This window comes from Hoplias malabaricus, chromosome 8 (genome assembly GCF_029633855.1).
Source record: "Hoplias malabaricus isolate fHopMal1 chromosome 8, fHopMal1.hap1, whole genome shotgun sequence".
Taxonomy (NCBI): domain Eukaryota; kingdom Metazoa; phylum Chordata; class Actinopteri; order Characiformes; family Erythrinidae; genus Hoplias; species Hoplias malabaricus.
In genome coordinates, this window is record NC_089807.1 from 31,165,802 (window position 1) to 31,184,478 (window position 18,677).

The following is an 18,677-nucleotide window of genomic DNA, read 5'->3' on the forward strand; positions in this document are numbered from 1 at the left end:
CTATTTATGATTTAAAGACTCCTATCATGAGTGAAATAAATCAACATCATGTTTAAGGAACTGTCTCCAGCAGGTAAATTCGCACAGCCAGTGTTTCTTACGTCATAAAACTTCAGAATTAATCCTGTCTGTTTGCATGTGGGGGGTTTGAGCTGCAGGTGAGTAGTTGAGGCTTATGTGGAGATAAAGGTTGGGACTGTTCAGAGATATGTGAAGACAGAAGCCTGTTTAAGGCATTCAGGATTTTTTTTTCTTGAAATTAACTTTGAATTAGTATTTTTTGTTTTTATTCAATTCCAAGGAATTTCCCTCATATTTGTTTTTGCTATAAACGTTTTCACTCCACTCAAAAGTTTGGTATTCAAACATAAGCTGGCTTTACAAGATGATCAGTGCAGACGCGCATTTGAAAATCGACAAAGCATTGATATGAACCAGTTTAAAGCCCTTTAGATAAGAATTATGGAAAACATGATTGCATTTAATAAATGAAGGAAAATAATAATGCATTGGATGTTAATGCTGAAAGTTTAATGGCTAATGAAGAGGAATAGAAACCTTCAGATGAACCACTCTAAAGCTATCCCACACACTTGTGAATTTGCACATTATGTAGTTCCTGTGAAATGTGCCACTGTAGAGATGTGCACCAGGCCCTGAAGAGCAAAACTTATTCCAATACATATATAGAAATTCTATGGAAGAATAACAGGTAAAATCCTTTGAAATCACTAATGACAGAATTTGTCAGCAATGTTGTATACTTACGAGGAATTTACATATTATAAAGTCTTTCAAGCTAAGTGTGAATATCTAGTCATTAGCTAACTTAATAGGGCCTGCTTACAAATACTTGCTTACCTCTCAATCTGTGTTTTAATAATTTAACATAAAGTTAAGAATGTCCAGTAGCCTCAGGAATGAAATGAAAAAATGTGACTGTCCAGATGACCAAAATGTCACTTAAGGCATTATAGGTTCCTCAGTAAATCGATTCCAACATCTGTTAATTTATATAATTTACCACACAGCTGTTTGTTTTAAGTTGTTTTACTCTGGAGAAAGTCACATTTTGGCAAGGCAAATACACAAAGGCAATTGTGTAAAACAAAGTGCTTTACCTGGAAACAATGTCAGGAACATCAGAGATTAATAAGTGCTTAGGGGAGATCAAACTAGAATGAAAATCTAAATAAAGCTCAAACGAAAACAAAATAACATAAGAAAAACTTAATCAAACTAATAAAATTAAAATACAATTGAAATAAGATATAACAAGTGTGCTAAAATATGATATAAAAGTAATGTTGCTTTTAGAGATTGTGATTGGCTGAGAGATGCAGCGATTATAAATTTGCTAACAGCCACTAGTTTTGCTAATGTTGACTATCCAGATACTTTTATATGATCAAGGCAACATAAACCCAGAGTTAGTATGTGAGTGTCTTGGAAGACTCCCCCTACATTTTTCCAGCATTACTCTTTGCCACCCTCCACATTTCCAATTAATCACCTGCCAGTTTCAGCCAGGCCTCCTCTACTGTTGGTGCTGTGTCTTTCTTCATGATCCATCCCCCTACAGCACACCATTTCATTGATTTGCATAGCTTGACAGTTGAAAAAGATAACCATTGGCACCATAGAAAGTCATAACTATTTTTGTTTCTTTGTTTATGTCACTGTTAATGCAGTCATCATAATTATCAGGTGTATAAAAAATGTGTTCTGTCTTTATTTTCAATCTTTAGCTATCATGGTGGGCGAGCGCCGCAATGGGAACCTGCTGGTTCAGTTGGGGCCAAAACAACAGGCTTATCCAGAGGAGCTGATTCGTCAGAGGCGCACCCATGATGGGCAGACAGAATACCTTATACGCTGGAGCCTGCTGGCTGTGGATGATGGCACCAGCTCCAGCAGTAGCAGTAATGAGGCTGGCAGCGGAGGTAGTGGTGGCTCTGGTGTGGGTGGTTCTGGTAGCTCCTCTTCTGAGAGTAAAACTGAAAATATCTTGATGTGGATGTCAACTGAGGATGTGTATGCCAACTGCCCCACATTATTGGGCAAGCGTCCACTGGAGGAGAAGGTTCGGCCTAGTGGCCAGTTCCCTACTGATGTCACGTTTGACGAAGTGGAGCTCTCTGACATGAAAGATGATGTCAAGAACCTAGTTGAGCGTGCACGGAAGCAAATGGCCAAAAACAGTGATTTTGCTATTAGCCTCACACACACCATTCATGTGTTGAGCGCCTATGCTAGCATTGGCTCACTGGTAGGAGTCTTCAAGGAGACTGGTGCACTAGATCTGCTCATGGAACTTCTGTGCAACAAGGAGCGGCAAACTCGTCGAAGCGCTGGAAAAATGTTACGTGCCCTTGCCTCTCATGATGCAGGTATGTTACAGTTATGTATTAAATAATGTGTCAGAGGTTTTGAAACAATCAGTTTTTCTGTGAACTGCCATGCTCCTGCTGAAGTGGATTTGATTTTATTATTTTTCAACTCACTGAAAAGTGTTAGTTTGAACGAGCTGACATTTTGTAGTTTGTTTAAGCACATCTTTTAAATAGCAGTATGGTTAACTGACAAAAAAATCATCGTATATGATTGTATTTAAAAAACACTTTTTATACATTTCAGATGTTTCCTCCCCAGTCTGTTTGTGTGCTGCAAACAGATCTGGTGTGTTTATGGATCTGTAGTGCCAGTAAACAACTTAAAACAACAAAGCTTGGTCAGACATACTAGGCTTCCTCTCTCTTTGTGCTCATGGCAGAGAGCTGCAAAGAGATGAGGATATTGCTTGATTTGTCCTCCATGGGGGGTGAAGAGGTAATTTACTTATCTTTGCTATTTCAGATTTTGTAGGTAGGAACCCACTCTAAATTTGCTACAACTTGCACATACGAGTTTATGTGTAAACTAAGATCCCTGTGCAAGTAATGGGCAATGTCATGACACATGTATACATGCACAATATTAAAATGACTCAAATCCACAAGGAAGGAGGACATTTTGATTATTCTGCCCAGAAAATGAAAAACTGACACACTGGAAAAATCTCCGCAGATTAGTGAACAGGCGCATCTTCAGAAATGTGCCTAACACACACAGAGCCATTTCATCATGAAAAAGGTCTCAAATGAAAACTGTAACGAAGTACTAAGTTGAGGATATGGATTATTACGTTGATTAAAACGATTATTAAATCCACCATTAGGGTGGAAAAATATTATTTAGAGACTTAATCTGTTCCCTCATTGTATTAATTAGTTCCAGTTTTCATATGACACATTCATCTTGTATCTATCTTTTACAATATGGAAGTTATGAAGTTTGAGTTTGAAGACTGCAATCTGGAAACACTGGTGATTCCATGGAATTGCTAATTGGGTGTGTGGTGCATTTACAGGATCTGGCGTTAATTGGACTCATTTATATTGTTATATATGCTCTTTACTTTTAATAAACACAGACCAAGAAATAAAAAAGTTGTACATTTTTTTTATTTTGTAGGCTAGGCTCCACTGCAGAAAACAAAGTACCGTATTTTCCGCACTATAAGGCGCACCTAAAAAACTCAAATTATCTCAAAAGCCGACAGTGCGCCTTATAATCCGGTGCGCCTTATATATGGACCAATATTGAGCCACAACAGGTCTCGCAACTACGGTAAGCAGCCGCCTACTTCATTTTCTTCCGCGCGCGGTGCATGCTGGATATATACCGGTATATATATTTCATTTCCATTTGTTTATGTAAAGACCCCAAAATGGCTCCTATTAAGAGACACGCATATGACGCAGAGTTTAAACTCAAGGCGATCAGTCACGCAGAAGAACACGGGAATAGAGCAGCAGCAAGAGAATTTAACATTAACGAATCACTAACGAACGGGATTCGTGGATGAGGAATAACTTAGTAAAGTGAGCTTTACGTGTTTATTTTGTGCGTTGTGTGATTTTAACGTTTGAGCAACGTTGAGTTATTGATATATTGTTATCGCTTTGCACTATTTCGAGTGTTACTATATTGTGATTATTATTATTATTGAATCGAGGAAAAGTCCCCCCCCCCACTATGTGGGGTATATTAACATTGCACTACATGTTTTACCTTAAACTACGCTGGGTTGTAATCTATTAATAAAGTTGAACTGACCTATCTGACTGTTTTGTTGACATTCCCTTTAGCGCAGCTCCATCTAATTGATGCATAACGTAACCCCCAGCCTCTACTGTAGCGTCTATTGTATGCGCCTTATAATCCGGTGCGCCTTATATATGGACAAAGTTTTAAAATGGGTCATTCAATGAAGGTGCGCCTTATAATCCGGTGCGCCTTATAGTGCGGAAAATACGGTAAATAGGTATAAACATACACCTATGCAATAGGCTAATTTATTCAGATCATTTCAAATAAAGAGGCAGCCTTACACTGCAGTTAGGAGGGCCGCCTTGACAATGTTGTCCACCCCCCTTCCCCCACCCCCACAATTCGTTTCATGCAATTTGTTCAGTTTCTTATCAAGGCTGCTGAGGTGTTTGTGCATGGCTTTCTGCTATGTCCAATGACAAACATGCATTCTGAAGTATAATCCCGTGTTTAATGCAAGCTGTGTGCCGTTTTTGAGTTTCCCCACAGCTGTGTGTACACAAGGTTAGAGGCATGTGCAGCCTATGCTTGTAAGCAATGTTTTGAATCATTGAGCCGATTCACTAAATAAACCAACTCTAGCTGTTTGTGAACCCCGCGCTACTGAGTTGTAGCCATTTGCAGTGATGTGACATCTAGTGAGACGGTGTGTAATAGGAATGCTGTGTTACTAGGACGACGCTGGAGCAGTGTTTAGAGCTACTGAGGAAACAATGCTATGCTATTGTTTTGGTTAGCCTGTTGGACAATAATCTGGATTTGAAATGGCTATTTGACAGCAAGGCTGAGCTGGAACAACCAAAATCTTCCTTGTATCTATCTCCTGTTTGGGAATATTTTGGTTTCTCAATCAGTTACAACAAAGAATGGAGGACCAAACGGTAACTGCGTGTAAACTTTGTTCAATGCGTGTATCAAACATTGGTGCTGATACCTCTATACAAACATGTCACTTACCAGAGCAAGGAGAAAACACATGTTGCAGCAGCTGCTTCTCCTGACAGCATATAAGCAGCCAATAAATGCTGACAGTGAATGGGCAAAACAAATTATTCATGTCATAGGGAAGTTTATTCCTTCTCACACTCATTTTACTAATTTTACTAAGGTTATCAGTAGGCATGCACCGATACCATTTTTTCCCTTTCGATACCGATATTTCATGTTCAAGTATCTGCCAATACAGAGCACCCATACCAACTCTATCTATCTTAACTACTAGATAGGTGCCTATAAATCCAGATATTTATATTACCATACTTACAGATTTTATTTTGTTAAAGCAGTGTTCTGTATCTCTAATAAGATATAATAAGCTTGAATGAACAACATTTACTTCTTTATGAACTGCACATAAAAAGTTCAGAGCCCAAAGAGCACAAAAAAAACCACAGTGCAGTAACAAGTACAAGTAGAAAGGCATAATCTTACTAAGCCTGACTGAACAGCTTTTTACACTGTCATGAGGATATTTGTCACGACTGTGAAATGCACTTTCCAAGGACTCCTGCTGACCTGTGTTGCAGCGTGCTTCTTTGTGGTTGCTTGAAAAAGTCAGCGTTCTTTTGCATGGTTGTGTTACATTACCCAATTTTACTTGTTTTTGCCTCAGAATTGCATTTCATACCAGTCACAGCATATCAAATCAAATCAAATCAAATTTATTTATATAGCGCTTTTCACAACTGATGTTGTCACAAAGCAGCTTCACAGAATTCCAGTAAGACAAAGATTTGACATGAAATGTAAAAACAAATGTAAAACCCTCAAGTGAGCAAGCCAGGGGCGACAGTGGCAAGGAAAAACTCCCCCAGCTGAGGAAGAAACCTTGGGAGGAACCAAGGCTCACAAGGGGTGACCCATCCTCCTCTGGTCAATCTACAGGTGATGATAGTTAGTAGTCCATGAGAACTTCAGTGTAGGGACAGCTTCAAGGCACTTGGTGGTTGCTGGAGCGTGGGCAGCTGGTCTGAAGCGTGGAGGAGGGTCTCGACAGTCATCCATCAGTGTCCAGACAGACAGGTGGGCAGTTGTTTACTCGGAAAGATGTAAAGGGATGGAATTAGTTTTGAACTGTTTTGTGTTTATAAAGTAGAAAATATGAAAATTTCCAGAGTGTGGCTAATGACTCCGGCAGATCTGACTATGACAGCTTTAACTAAAAGGAGAGAACCAGGAGGAGACACAGACACGGGAGCATCCTGAAACACTGGCATCCCTCCGCTCCACCGTCAACAAACCTGAGTGATCGCGAGAAGCGGCGGGACGACAGCACCAGCGTCTCAGTTTACTATATAAATGTGCATATCAAATGTTTGATTTTTTTTTTTTTTTTCGACCCAACTTTGGACATAGTTGTGTAGTGTAAACTCCCCACCAACTCAGCTCTGAACAAGTCCTGTCAACAGCCAATGAGAACAGAGCACAGAAAGTAAACACAGGCATGTAAAGTGGGGATTAAATGGTAAAACTATGAAAAACTACAATACATAGAGCTGGATGCATGTCCCCAAATAACGATTATTACCTGTAGGAGAACGGGTGAGCCACAAACGCATTGTTACAGCCTTTATCCATCCATCCATTATCCACCGCTTATCCGGGTCGCAGGGGAAGCAGTCGGAGCAAAGAAACCCAGACCTCCCTCTCCCCAGCCACTGCCTCCAGCTCCTCCAGGGGTATATCCAAAGCTCGTGACCATAGGTGAGGGTTGGGACGTAGATTGAATGGTAAATCGAGAGCTTTGCTTTTCTGCTCAGCTCTCTCTTCACCACAACGGACTGGTACAGAGCCTGCATTACTTCTGACGTTGCACCGATCCGCCTGTCAATCTCACGCTCCATCTTTCCCTCACTCGTGAACAAGACCCCAAGGTATTTAAACTCCTCCACTTGAGGCAGGATCTCACTTCCAACCTGGAGAGAGCACTCCACCCTTTTCTGACTGGGTACCATGGACTCGGACTTGGAGGTGCTGATCCTCATCCCTACCGCTTCACGCTCGGCTGCAAACTGGCCCAGCAAGAGCTGGAGGTCCCGGCCCGATGAAGCCAACAAGACCACATCATCTGCAAAAAGCAGACCACCAAACCAGACACCCTCCGCCACTTGGCTACGCCGAGAAATTCTGTCCATAAAAATTATGAAGAGAAACGGTGACAACGGGCAGCCTTGACGGAGTCCAACTCCGACTGGAAACCAGTCGGACTTACTGTCAGCCATACGAACCAGACTCCTGCTCTGTTTATACAGGGACTGGATGGCTCGTAATAAAGAGCCGAGTACCCCCCACAGAATACCCCGAGGGACACGGTCGAATGCCTTCTCCAGATCCACAAAACACATGTAGACTGGTTGAGCAAACTCCCATACACCCTCCAGGATTCTAGCGAGGGTAAAGAGCTGGTCCTGTGTTCCACGACCGGGGCGGAATCCGCATGTTACAGCCTTTATTCCAACTTTATTCTGATTTTCAATTCCACCTTAAATGACGCAGCACTGTGGAGCTCGGTTAGCTAAAGCTAATATTTAAAATTAGCAGATGCTAACTAGCTCTTTGACTGGCTAATTCCATTGTACTCCACTTTGCATGTTACAAACACTTTTTTGTTACTTATTTCTCTTGAGAGTCCTCCACTCAGTATCAAATAACCCTACAATCATAAGCAAACTCACCCCCAATTAGCCCAGTGAAATAAGTTGTTGCCTCTCACTGAGTCAGTCCTGGTTCAAGCCCGACTGATTGCATAGCCGTATTTATCAGCTTTTGGGTTCACTAACAACTGAGTGGCCAGTATTTGTCTCCACACAGCTGTCCCATTACATCACTGCCAACATGGACTCTGTGTGCTGTTAAAACGCGCGCAGGAATTGAATGTAGCTGTGCTACCACTCACTTTCCCACCTCAGGCTGAAACTCCACCCTCTGTTCTGCTGTTCATTCTCTTCCATATTCTAGTGTTTGACTCTAGGGTTGGTCCGCTTCTTGGCCCTCATTCAAGTGGATTGTTTTTGACTGTGCCCATCTCGTGGGGAGAATCCTTCAGGCATGCATTGACCCTGGTGCCACAAGCGACTTTGTGAACATATCTATGGCTCAAAAGTTAGGTTTGCCTATTATATCCCTTGCTACACCCCTACTGGTTCCAGCCATAGACAGGCTCTTTCTTTGCTCAGGAGCCATAATTCAGCAAACCAAGCCTGTTGTGATGAAAGTGGGCCCACATACTGAGAGGTACTCATTATTTTTGGCCCAAGTCCCTGAATTGCCCATCATTTTAGAATTCGCTTTGCTGCAAACCCCCAAATTTACTAGCTCTCCAAGTCCATCCGGCAGTAGGGACACCTCTGTCAATTATCCTGCTTATGCCCAGGTACCGTGGAGACTCAGAGTGCTTCTATCAGGGCTCCAATTGAATTACATAAGATGCCTGCGTCTTATCATGACCTTTTATGAGGTCTTCAGTAAGCAAAAACAGTCTTAACACCTCATCGGAAGTTTCATTGTTCCATTGAATTATTACCTGGCACTGCCTCTCCTAGTGGATGCCTCATATCCTTATCTGGCCCAGAGAAAGAGGCAATGAAAAAAATATATTCTAGAATCTCTGGCACAGGGTTTCATCTGCCATGCCACGTGTCCTGCTGGAGCAGGGTTCTTTTTGTAGGGGGAAAAATTATTGAGGTCTGTGCCTGTGTATAGATTATAGAGGGCTCAATAATGTTTCTTTTCCAATGCATGGAACCTGTGTGACTTGAATCGGCTTGGCTCTTTCGCTTTTCCACAAGCCTGATCTGGTACCTAGTCCTAGTCCTGGAACCAGGTACTATTTTAGTCCTTGCTTGCACCTGGTATGAATGGATTTGAGTAGGTGCTAAATGTGACATGTAAACCTTGTTGAACACTGATTGGCCAGAGAGACCGTCGAAATGCAGAGCTCCAGCACAAACTAGCTGCTTGTAAAATCTCTCAAGTTACAGCAGTGGTTACATTTGTTTATATCCAACTCACAACAGCACCTCGTAACATACCTCATGGTGTTTTTAAGAGGTTCAAACTCTCCTTGGGTCAACTGGTGTTAAATCTCCAGGAAAGTATGAACGTGCTACAAAAGTGTGGAAAGCTGATCTGTGAGTACTGGAGTGGTGTAGCACCATGTTCAGTCCAAAAAACTAAAAAACCATGCAAATACACAACGGGAAAACGTCGTCTAACCTTACTGCAGGTTTTCAAAGCCCATGGTTCCTGGTATAGATGGGGTTTTGTGACATTTTAAGCTGAAGCATTAAGTGAATCCCTGCTGGAAACACAAGTAAGCCTTAATATGATGGAATTACCCTATTAAGAGATGGGAAAAAATGTATAAATAAAAATACAAAATATAATTTGTGAGATTTTAAAAATTGTTGCAATGGTAGTGAGATTTCAGCCTTTTCAGTTTGAGCTAGATTTCAGCATTTCTGAAATCACTAACAACGACACACAGGAGTCACAATAATGACAAACAGATGCCTATGGATAAAAGAGAATTGGCAGAAAAGTCTGGTGGTGTTGTGGAATATGTGCTTCTGTAACATAGAAACACTGTACACAGATTATCGGACTGTCCGAAATTCTTTGGCTGAATGCCAGGAGAGAATCCAGTGTATGTTCAAAACCTAAAACAAACACTAAAAAGATGGAACATATCTTTCTTTCATTTACAACAAATATTAATTAAAAAATGTTTGCTCTTGCCATTTGTTAATCCTGAATTTAGAAAAAAATAATAAATCATATAAATATTACATTATATTATGATTTAACTTTTCCAGTGCGTGCATTGTATGGAATTGGAGTCTGAAAAAATAATAATTTTATATAGTTTGCAGTATCTCGCTGCATATTGTGGTTATGCAGTAATCATCACAGCTCTAAATGACATTTACAATTTTTTGCAGTCTGAATGAACTACTTTGGAGTAGGCCAACCCAAAAAATATTTTGGTCTGTTTGTTGTCTTAATGTTGTTTTCTATATGTGTTTTCAGGTAGTCGTGCCTATGTGCTTCTGTCTCTGAGCCAACAGGATGGCATTGAGCAGCATATGGACTTTGACAACCGCTACACTTTGCTTGAGCTGTTTGCAGAGACCACCTCTTCAGAGGAGCATGGGATCTCTTTTGAGGGTATACATCTTCCCCAGGTAAAAAATTTAGGATGGTGATTAATCACATTATTAGTTAGCTGGGCTGTTGTTTATTCCAAAATAACATGGATACCTTTTATTACATGTCATTCTGGGCATATGCAGTTCTTTTGACTTTGTAGTCCAAACGTATAAGGAAGGTATAAACAGAAGTTTTGCTTAGTACTACATCACCACTGTGGGCTACTGGCGACTTTTCGGCTGGCCAGATGAGCATCCCAGTATCTTCTATTCTACTCACTTGAAATACAGTTTTTTTTTTTTTTTTTTATTGATTCATGTCCACACCGCATCTGAGCAGCAGACTAATGCTAAGTTTCTGAGATTCTAACAATTCTCTCGCAAACAAACTGCTGCTTTAAAATCTAAGGACTTACTCTGGACATTAAAATTGCCACAATTAGTGTAGTTTTATCTTGCATTTATTTGTTCTTGTACAACATACATGGAAGTATGTTTTTAGCAGTGTGAGCACACACACCCCGAAGGGTGGACAGCTATCCCCAGTGTGCTGGGAGTCGATGGGGGTTAGGTGCCTTGCTCAAGGACACCTTAATTGTGGATTGATAGATGAGGACAGCGCTGCTCAGGTGTTGAGGTGCCTGGGATACACATGTAGGACCTAGCTAGACATCTGCTCTTTTGGAATTGACTCCCCATGGCATTCAATTGCAAGACCAGGACATAACATACAATTGGGGCCAAAACCAACTGGACACATGTTATTATGTGTTCACATGTAAATAAATGACCTGCATAGATCAAAAATAATGATCTGAACACTGTCAAGGGCATAGATTTCAGGCCAGAAAAGACTACTCAACTAAGAAGAATATTTTAATTCAAATAAATTTGGCTTGATGTGACTTTATAAATTCCAGTGACTCATTCTCAAATTTTGTTAATGCTCCTGGTCATATAATTTCAGCAAAGATTATATGACGCATGTGTGTATATATAAATTATGTGTATTTAATTTAAGTGGAATAAAGAAGCATTTTGTAATTTGCCCTCATGTTTTTACCATTATTCTGCTTCAGTGTTTACCCTAGGAACATGTTTTAATTTGGCTCAAACTACACAAAATGAATTAACTTCAGATAGTTTATAACTACAATTCTCAGTTACTTAATAAGAAATACCTTATATGTATTGCATCTACATGGACTGTCATTCTTTACTGCAGATCCCAGGCAAGCTGCTTTTTTCACTGGTGAAGCGCTATTTGTGTGTGACCTCGCTCATGGACAAGCTAAACACAGCCGGTGTGGAGTCCAGCTCTGAGCGTCAGGACCCTGGGCCATCCTCCTCCTCCTCATCCACATCTCCTCATCAGTCGGAGCAGTGTCGAGTGCAGCGCGAATTTGAGTATACCATGGCAATGGCTAACCTCATCTCAGAGCTGGTGCGCGTGATGGGCTGGGACCGCAACCGCCAGCCTCCCCTTCCTTCGCCCACAGCAACAGAGGGGGCAGAAGATATGGAGGAAGAAGCAAACAGACGTACTGTTCGCTCCATTTTTCAACCACGCTTTACTGCTTCTCCTTCTATTGTGGCTTCAACAGCTATAGCAACAGTTACTCCGCCGAAAAAGAAGACAGGAAATGGCTTCAAAACTCGTGGTGACTTTGCCACACGTTCTGCTTATGTGGAGTATGTGCAGGACAACCTCAAGAGTGGCATGCAAGTGCGCATGCTAGAAGACTATGAGGAGGTCAGCTTAGGTGATGAGGGAGAATTCCGGTACAGTAATGACGGCTCCCCGCCCGTTCAGGTAAACATTATGTACAAATCCTGTTTCTTGCAATTAAAAAACCTGTTGCTTGTTCATTCATTTAAAGCTTTATTTAACTGTTTTTCTAACTGTAAATTTTTGTGTATTTTAGGTTTACTGGAACTCTATCTCCAGGACTTACTGGGTGCACTGGCACATGGTAGAGATCTTGGGTTCTGGAAGCAGTGGGCAGACTGAAAAAGAGACTCAGGAAAAGGCGACATCTCTCACAGAGACACTCAAGCTCACTACTGGTTAGAACAGAACCCATGTTTGGACGGGAGCTATTGATTATTCTTTACTTGACTGCAGGACACGCATTAATAATGCGAGTAGTATTAGAAAATCTCTAAGTAATGAATTCATGCTAACTCCCTTCTCATGCTGTTCTCTTTTCCTGTGTCAGTGAGTCAGACGTTCTTCTCAAAGCCACCTGGTGGATTATATTCATTGCCTTATCTGATGGACGGCCTTTATGATGATGAAGGCACTCTTACGCGTGCTGAGTGGTGGGAGGTGCTTTTCTTCGTTAAGAAACTTGAACCAAAGCAGCAGCAGGAGGTCAACAACATCCTAAGACAGAACTTTGATGAACAGGCAAACACACACTTCATATATCTATTACCTTTACTGTTGTATGTGAAAGGTGTTTTTATAAAGTTGGTCAAATTGATGTTTTTCAGGTTAATTTAATAAGTTAAAACCCTCAAGGTTTTGCATGCATATTTGTAAATGTAGGGTCAGTCTGTCACAAATGGCACCCAGTTAAAGGAGTCAAAATTGGTGTTTTTCACAACCATATATTCATTACCAGTTATTACGTAATATAAGTTCCATATGTATGTGTTCTAGTATTTTACAATGAAAGTAGCATGAGTTGTTTTTGACAATGTTAGTTTCAACTCTTTCTCTCTGCTCTGTCTTGTTTTGTCAGGTTGCAGAGCTGGATGAAGTCACATTAATCCAGCTGCCTGTATCGAGTGAGGTTGCGCGAAAGATTTTGCATTATCTGAAGCAGACCTTACAGGCCTCCTGTCTAGGTGACCTGCTCTGCTCACACACCTTTGCCAAGCACTACCTGCGCCGTGGTGGAGCCAGCCTGGAGGATGAGGAGATGCTCACAGACAACTCCCTTAGCTCCTCTGGGCTCAGCACACAGGCCACATCCTCATCTTCATCATTAACCACCCCTGCAGCTTCAGCCTCCTCAGTCTCATCCTCCACAATGGGTTCTGTTTGTAAAAAACCTAAGAAAGACATCCCTGCAGATACTGGCAGCTGTAGCAGTGACACAGAGAGTGAGCTACCAACTGAAGATGAGACCAAGTACCCTGAGGACCTGGAGGAAAAAATGAAAGGTGAGTTATGTTTTTTTTTAAAAGGGATTTTCAAGAACTTAATCTATTGTAAATAGACTGTTTATTGTAAAGTGGCATTTTAAAGTCAAACTTCAGCAGAAAATCTGTCATGAACTTTAATGAAGTTCAGAGTTTAATCAACTACTGGAAAGGGACATGAATATCACTGATGTGTCTTAACAAATAGCACTGTTAGAAAGTTTCAGAGTTTATGAAATATTTTGTCACAATACATGTATTTATGGTTTTCTGATGTTTTTAATTTTTTCCCTGTCCCGCATTTCCTAAAGGCTGCCTTGATAGCTAGCACTTCTTTGGAGTCTAATATTATAATTTTCTGAAACATTGTTAACAGATTGATAATTTACTTGTGCCTCATAGCCCTTCAGGCAGGTGTAAGAGTAGTTATGTACAGAGTATGCTCTTTACACTTTACAGTGCTTATAATAATATCCAGTTTGAAAGATAAATATGAGTTTGTCTCAAGTTAAATATTCTCAATATCTGACTCAAGTTAAACATTAACCGAAAGTGACTTTTGTCTTTTTTTGCCGTAGTATTCAATAACCCTAAGGTGCAAGGTAAGAAGACAGCCTTGGAGAAGATAGGAGAAGTTGTGGACATCATGATGAAAAGTAGCTCTGATGCGGGACAGCATCTGGCTGGCATGAAGTTTATCTGTAAAATCCTGGAAGAAGAGGGGCCGCAGGAGCGAAGCACTCTTAGATCAGACTCAGCACAAACCATTAGGTGAGAACTACTATGTGGATCTGCCCATAGTCATTTGACAATTGACTAGAAAAATAAGGGGGCATTGATGCATAATGTCCAATATCACAATGAAACTTGCAGTACCAATTTCAGTGTGCACAAATGAGAATTGAATAGTTTCTGGATGTCAAAATACACCTGAGGCAACTGCTGCAGTAGAAAAAAACTAAATAATTATGTCACCCTACAGGGGTTTATATGCACAGGTAGTAGGAAATCATTATTAGATAATCCATGCTTTTATAAACCTCAGAGAAGGGGGCATAGATGCTGACCCTTGAAAATGTAATGATAATTGCAGTATATTTCTATGTAGACATCCTTACACTTGTTTTTGAAAAATGTCTGTATGTTACAGCACAAATATGGTTGATATAAGAATAATGCAAACTCCAGCCAACACTGAACCATCACAATTTTTTTTTTAACTGGATTAAACCATGTGCAAAGAAATGCAATATTAGAAATGTATTCATGCACTTTATAGTGTTAAAGTTTTTATATTGATCTGTGTGCCTCAGAAGTCAAGGTGCAGTTTTGAATTTAAAATCTTTATTCAGAATCATTTGAAATGGCTCCATAACACCTCTGCATATAAGGCACACTTTTATACATTTTTATATACTATTTTTATAACATTTTATGACATTGTTCATTAAACATATTTTTGGAGGCTGTTGTCTTATACATTTGAATGCTTTTTCTATTTTAAAGTTGCCACTTTGTTAACTTGTTGAATCAGGTGTTTTGGAAGCAGAGAAATATGCTTATTCTTGATTAATTGATTATTCTAACCCCCCCACATTGGGGTAGTCTGCTTTTGAACATGCTCCAAATTGTTCAATTTGTAGAGTCTTTAAAAAAAGATCTTAAAAGGCTCTAAAAGACTAAAATTATTGCAGAAGTTTTCCAGTCTCGCTTCCAAAGCTGCTCTTAAGAGTGAGGATTTTGAGACAGTTACAAGAAATGCTTAAGAAACTAAATTAGCTATTGCATGCTAAATCTTCATTTAAAAAAAGGCCCAGCACCCTTCTTGCTTAACACTGACATGAACCTCTTGTTGATTATGCAGGGACAAAGTCTTAAAGATGCTGGTAGAGATGATTGGCTGCCAGCCAAAGCAAAATGCAATCATTGCTCTACTCTTGACTCGGAGTCTCATGCTCAAATATGAGTGGCGAGTTTCCTTTGCTACAGAGGGTGGTGTGAAAGCTATCTTGTCTTGCATGCAAGAGTATCCTACCTGCACAAGAGTGCAGCAGATTGCACTAGCGGTAAGTCTACACTTAACAATGATGTACAAATGCCTTTTTAAAAAGTTTTGGTTTTGCTTGATTTTATTTTTGTGCCAGCTTTCATGATTAATGAATGAGCAATGTCAAACAAAGTGATTTTTAGTGATGGAAATCATCAATCTTCTTTCCAGACTCTGAAGGTCATCACAGGTGCTAGTAAGCATGACCTGCGCAGTGTGGGAAGTTGCTTGCCTCTCTCAGAGTCTGGCACACAGATGATGCTGGAGATCTTTGCAAGCATTGGCTCAGCAACACCTGAGGGCTCCAAGGGGCTTCTTGGTGCCATCCCCTCTGCTATAGATCTTATGCTTAATACCCCTGGGTAGGTCTGCTGGTTGCACAAACTGCTGGTTGCACACTAGGCTTGGCTGAAATGGCAGTGTAATTCCATATTGATCAGATTTCTGTGGTGATACTTCATAGTTTATAATTGTGTTAGGAGTGGAAAAGAACTGAAACTATTGATGTATTATTTAATAAAAGATGTAAAGCAATTAGTATCAAAAGCATGCAATAGTATTAGTATATAATAGTATTAGTAATAGTAATATTATATATATTATTATTATTATTATTATTATTATTATTATTAATATATATATTATATATATTTTATATATATATTAAATAATATTATTATTATTATTATTATATTATATATTATGTATATATATTATACAATAGTAATAGTATATATATATATAAAATGCAAGGGCTGTAGTGTTTAGGAAACAGATTATTGATGTTTGATTTTTTTTTTTTTTCCTATCATGCATAATTTTCTTAATATTTTCTCTCTTGAAAAAAATTTAAATGGAAAGAATGTATATGTTATGGATTTAAAGATATCTTTTAGATTTAAATATCTTGAGTAGATCTACTAACTTGTGTTCTGTGATTAACTCAGGTGTGGACTTTCTGTGCGGAATGGTCTGTTGATCATAATAATGCTAATCTCCAATCACAAGAGCCTGGCGGAGCAACTGGTAGCCTGTGACGTCACAACTGTGCTTAAAAAGTGCCTTTCTGCTCAGCGCTCTGAAACAATGTTGGCAATTATTGCCCTTAACCACATCTCTAATGTTCACAAACTAGAAAAGAAAGGTAAGTGATGATTTTCAGAGTTGCTGTTATAGTCCTACCAGCCAATGAACTATATCTTTTGTGGACACATATTGTGCATGCACAGCTGGTGCACAGCATCTCTGTAGCAAAACATTAAATTAAATAGGACACTTCAGGGCACATGCATTTTAGCATGAAATCACAACACCCAGTATGAATTGTGAACTCGGGGGTTATAATCTTTGAACTCCGTTCAGTAACTTTGGGGTTTGATGGAGTTTTTTTTATGATTAAAAACAAATCACTCAATATCAGTACCTGATCTCACCACTGCTCTTGTGGAAAATGCCATCAGATGCTCACAGAAATACTAAGGTATTCTGTATAAAGTGTTATATAAAGAGAAAAATCTTTCTAGCCCTGCCCATTAACAATGCCAATTTTGGGATTGCCCAGAGTCAAAGGAGGAGCTTGATTTCAAAGACACCGAGTTGAAGATGTTGGTTGTGGGTCTGAAGGAGATGAGCACCACCAAAGAGGTGATTGTTACTTTGGAGCAACTACTGTGTGATGACATTTCTCAGCTTGAGGAGGAAAGGAATGAGGTGATGCGTAGCAGAGACACCTTTCAAGACCTGGTTCGCCTCATGGACCAGCACAGAGTTGAGCGTGCGTTCCAGCTCCCCATTCTCAGGCAGGTGTTTCATAGTGCAAGGTTTGAGGTAGTACTCACATTTGACCTGATTGCCTTGTACCGTGCCCAAGTATGATTGCCACCCACCCCACTTTCAGGCTTTGTGGCTTGTGCTCACATCACGTTTAATGTTCAGGGTTTAAGCACACTTAGAGTTATCCCTTTGATGCTTTTTTTTATAAACAGTGAGTGTCACAGCAGTGACATCAAATTCAAGTTCCTTGTGCACAGTGAGTGATCACACTAGAGGCTTACCATGCTACAACTGAAATGATCATGCAGAACATTTATATTAGTTAGTTACACAAACTGGATTTTGTGGGGCAAACATACTCAGGCACAGTATAGATCATGTAGTGTGAGTCTCAGTCATCTGCAAATGTAGTTTAATGTGTTACACACATTAAATTTTATATATATATATATATATATATATATAACACATAGTTGTATTATTAATGAGCCTTGTCAGTTTTTCCTGTTATCTGGAAAACTAAATTAAATTTAATAGTTTACATAAGTTGTACTTAGTTCTTTAGTGTCACAATGTGACATTGAATTTGACAAAATGAATGAGGTAATGGTATGATAATCTGTTTTGGAGTTTTCTTTTGTTAAAATGAATCACAAATGAGGCTCATTATTGTTATGATTTTATGAATGTTTTGAACAGGATCTTGAGCAAGTTCTTAGACAACTATCAAGAGGATCTGCTGCCTTGGCATGAAAGTATTGAACCTTGCCTGTCCTCAATGACAGCTTGTATTAATGACAGAGAGGTAGCCATCTTTAAACATGCACTTGTATACTGTTATTTTCCCCCAAGCTTATACTGTAAGTTCAGTTATGATTTTTCTTTTTCTGTCTTCTTACTTCAACTAGACTGTGCAACAGTGTATTCGTTTCCTCTATCGTCTGGCCTCTCTGAACAAAGACTATGCTGTAGTTATGTGTCGCCTTGGCACTAAGGAAGCACTTGTCAAAGCTTTGGACAAGCACAGCACCAACCTGCTAATGGTCACAGAGCTACGGGACCTGATTAACGACTGCGAAAAATATGCCAGCCTTTACAAGAAGATGACAACTAGTGTGCTGGCTGGATGCATACAGGTTTGTCTGATGCCCGCTAGAAGCAAATTTTATAATACCTTAGATATTTATGCACAAATCATTTGCAGTACTTATGGGTTAAAATATGATCTTAAATCAATTGCATATTTCTCAGAGTAAAACATATATATCTCTCCTGTTTTCTTTTAGATGGTCTTAGGCCAGATTGAGGAACATCGCCGAAACCATCAACCAATCAACATCCCTTTCTTTGATGTGTTCTTGCGCAACTTGTGCCAAGGTTTGAAAGAAGAATATTTTTTGCTTATAATT

General features: G+C 39.7%; 1 protein-coding gene across 3 annotated transcripts in view; it reads left to right on the forward strand.

Moving 5' to 3' along the window:
• Positions 1-18,677, forward strand: part of LOC136705154 (cullin-9) — a 39,344-nt gene that overhangs the window by 1,069 nt on the left and 19,598 nt on the right. For 2 of the 3 annotated variants that reach the window (XM_066678433.1, XM_066678436.1), the window contains exons 2-15: positions 1,749-2,390; positions 10,180-10,334; positions 11,524-12,111; positions 12,224-12,365; positions 12,518-12,708; positions 13,046-13,469; positions 14,027-14,219; positions 15,313-15,514; positions 15,667-15,857; positions 16,443-16,639; positions 17,057-17,294; positions 17,968-18,073; positions 18,177-18,404; positions 18,555-18,645. In XM_066678433.1, the coding sequence (XP_066534530.1) occupies positions 1,754-2,390; positions 10,180-10,334; positions 11,524-12,111; positions 12,224-12,365; positions 12,518-12,708; positions 13,046-13,469; positions 14,027-14,219; positions 15,313-15,514; positions 15,667-15,857; positions 16,443-16,639; positions 17,057-17,294; positions 17,968-18,073; positions 18,177-18,404; positions 18,555-18,645 (3,583 nt within the window). In that variant the 5' untranslated portion in view covers positions 1,749-1,753. The remainder of the gene's footprint in view (positions 1-1,748; positions 2,391-10,179; positions 10,335-11,523; positions 12,112-12,223; positions 12,366-12,517; positions 12,709-13,045; positions 13,470-14,026; positions 14,220-15,312; positions 15,515-15,666; positions 15,858-16,442; positions 16,640-17,056; positions 17,295-17,967; positions 18,074-18,176; positions 18,405-18,554; positions 18,646-18,677) is intronic. The other variant, XM_066678435.1, reaches the window with a different exon arrangement.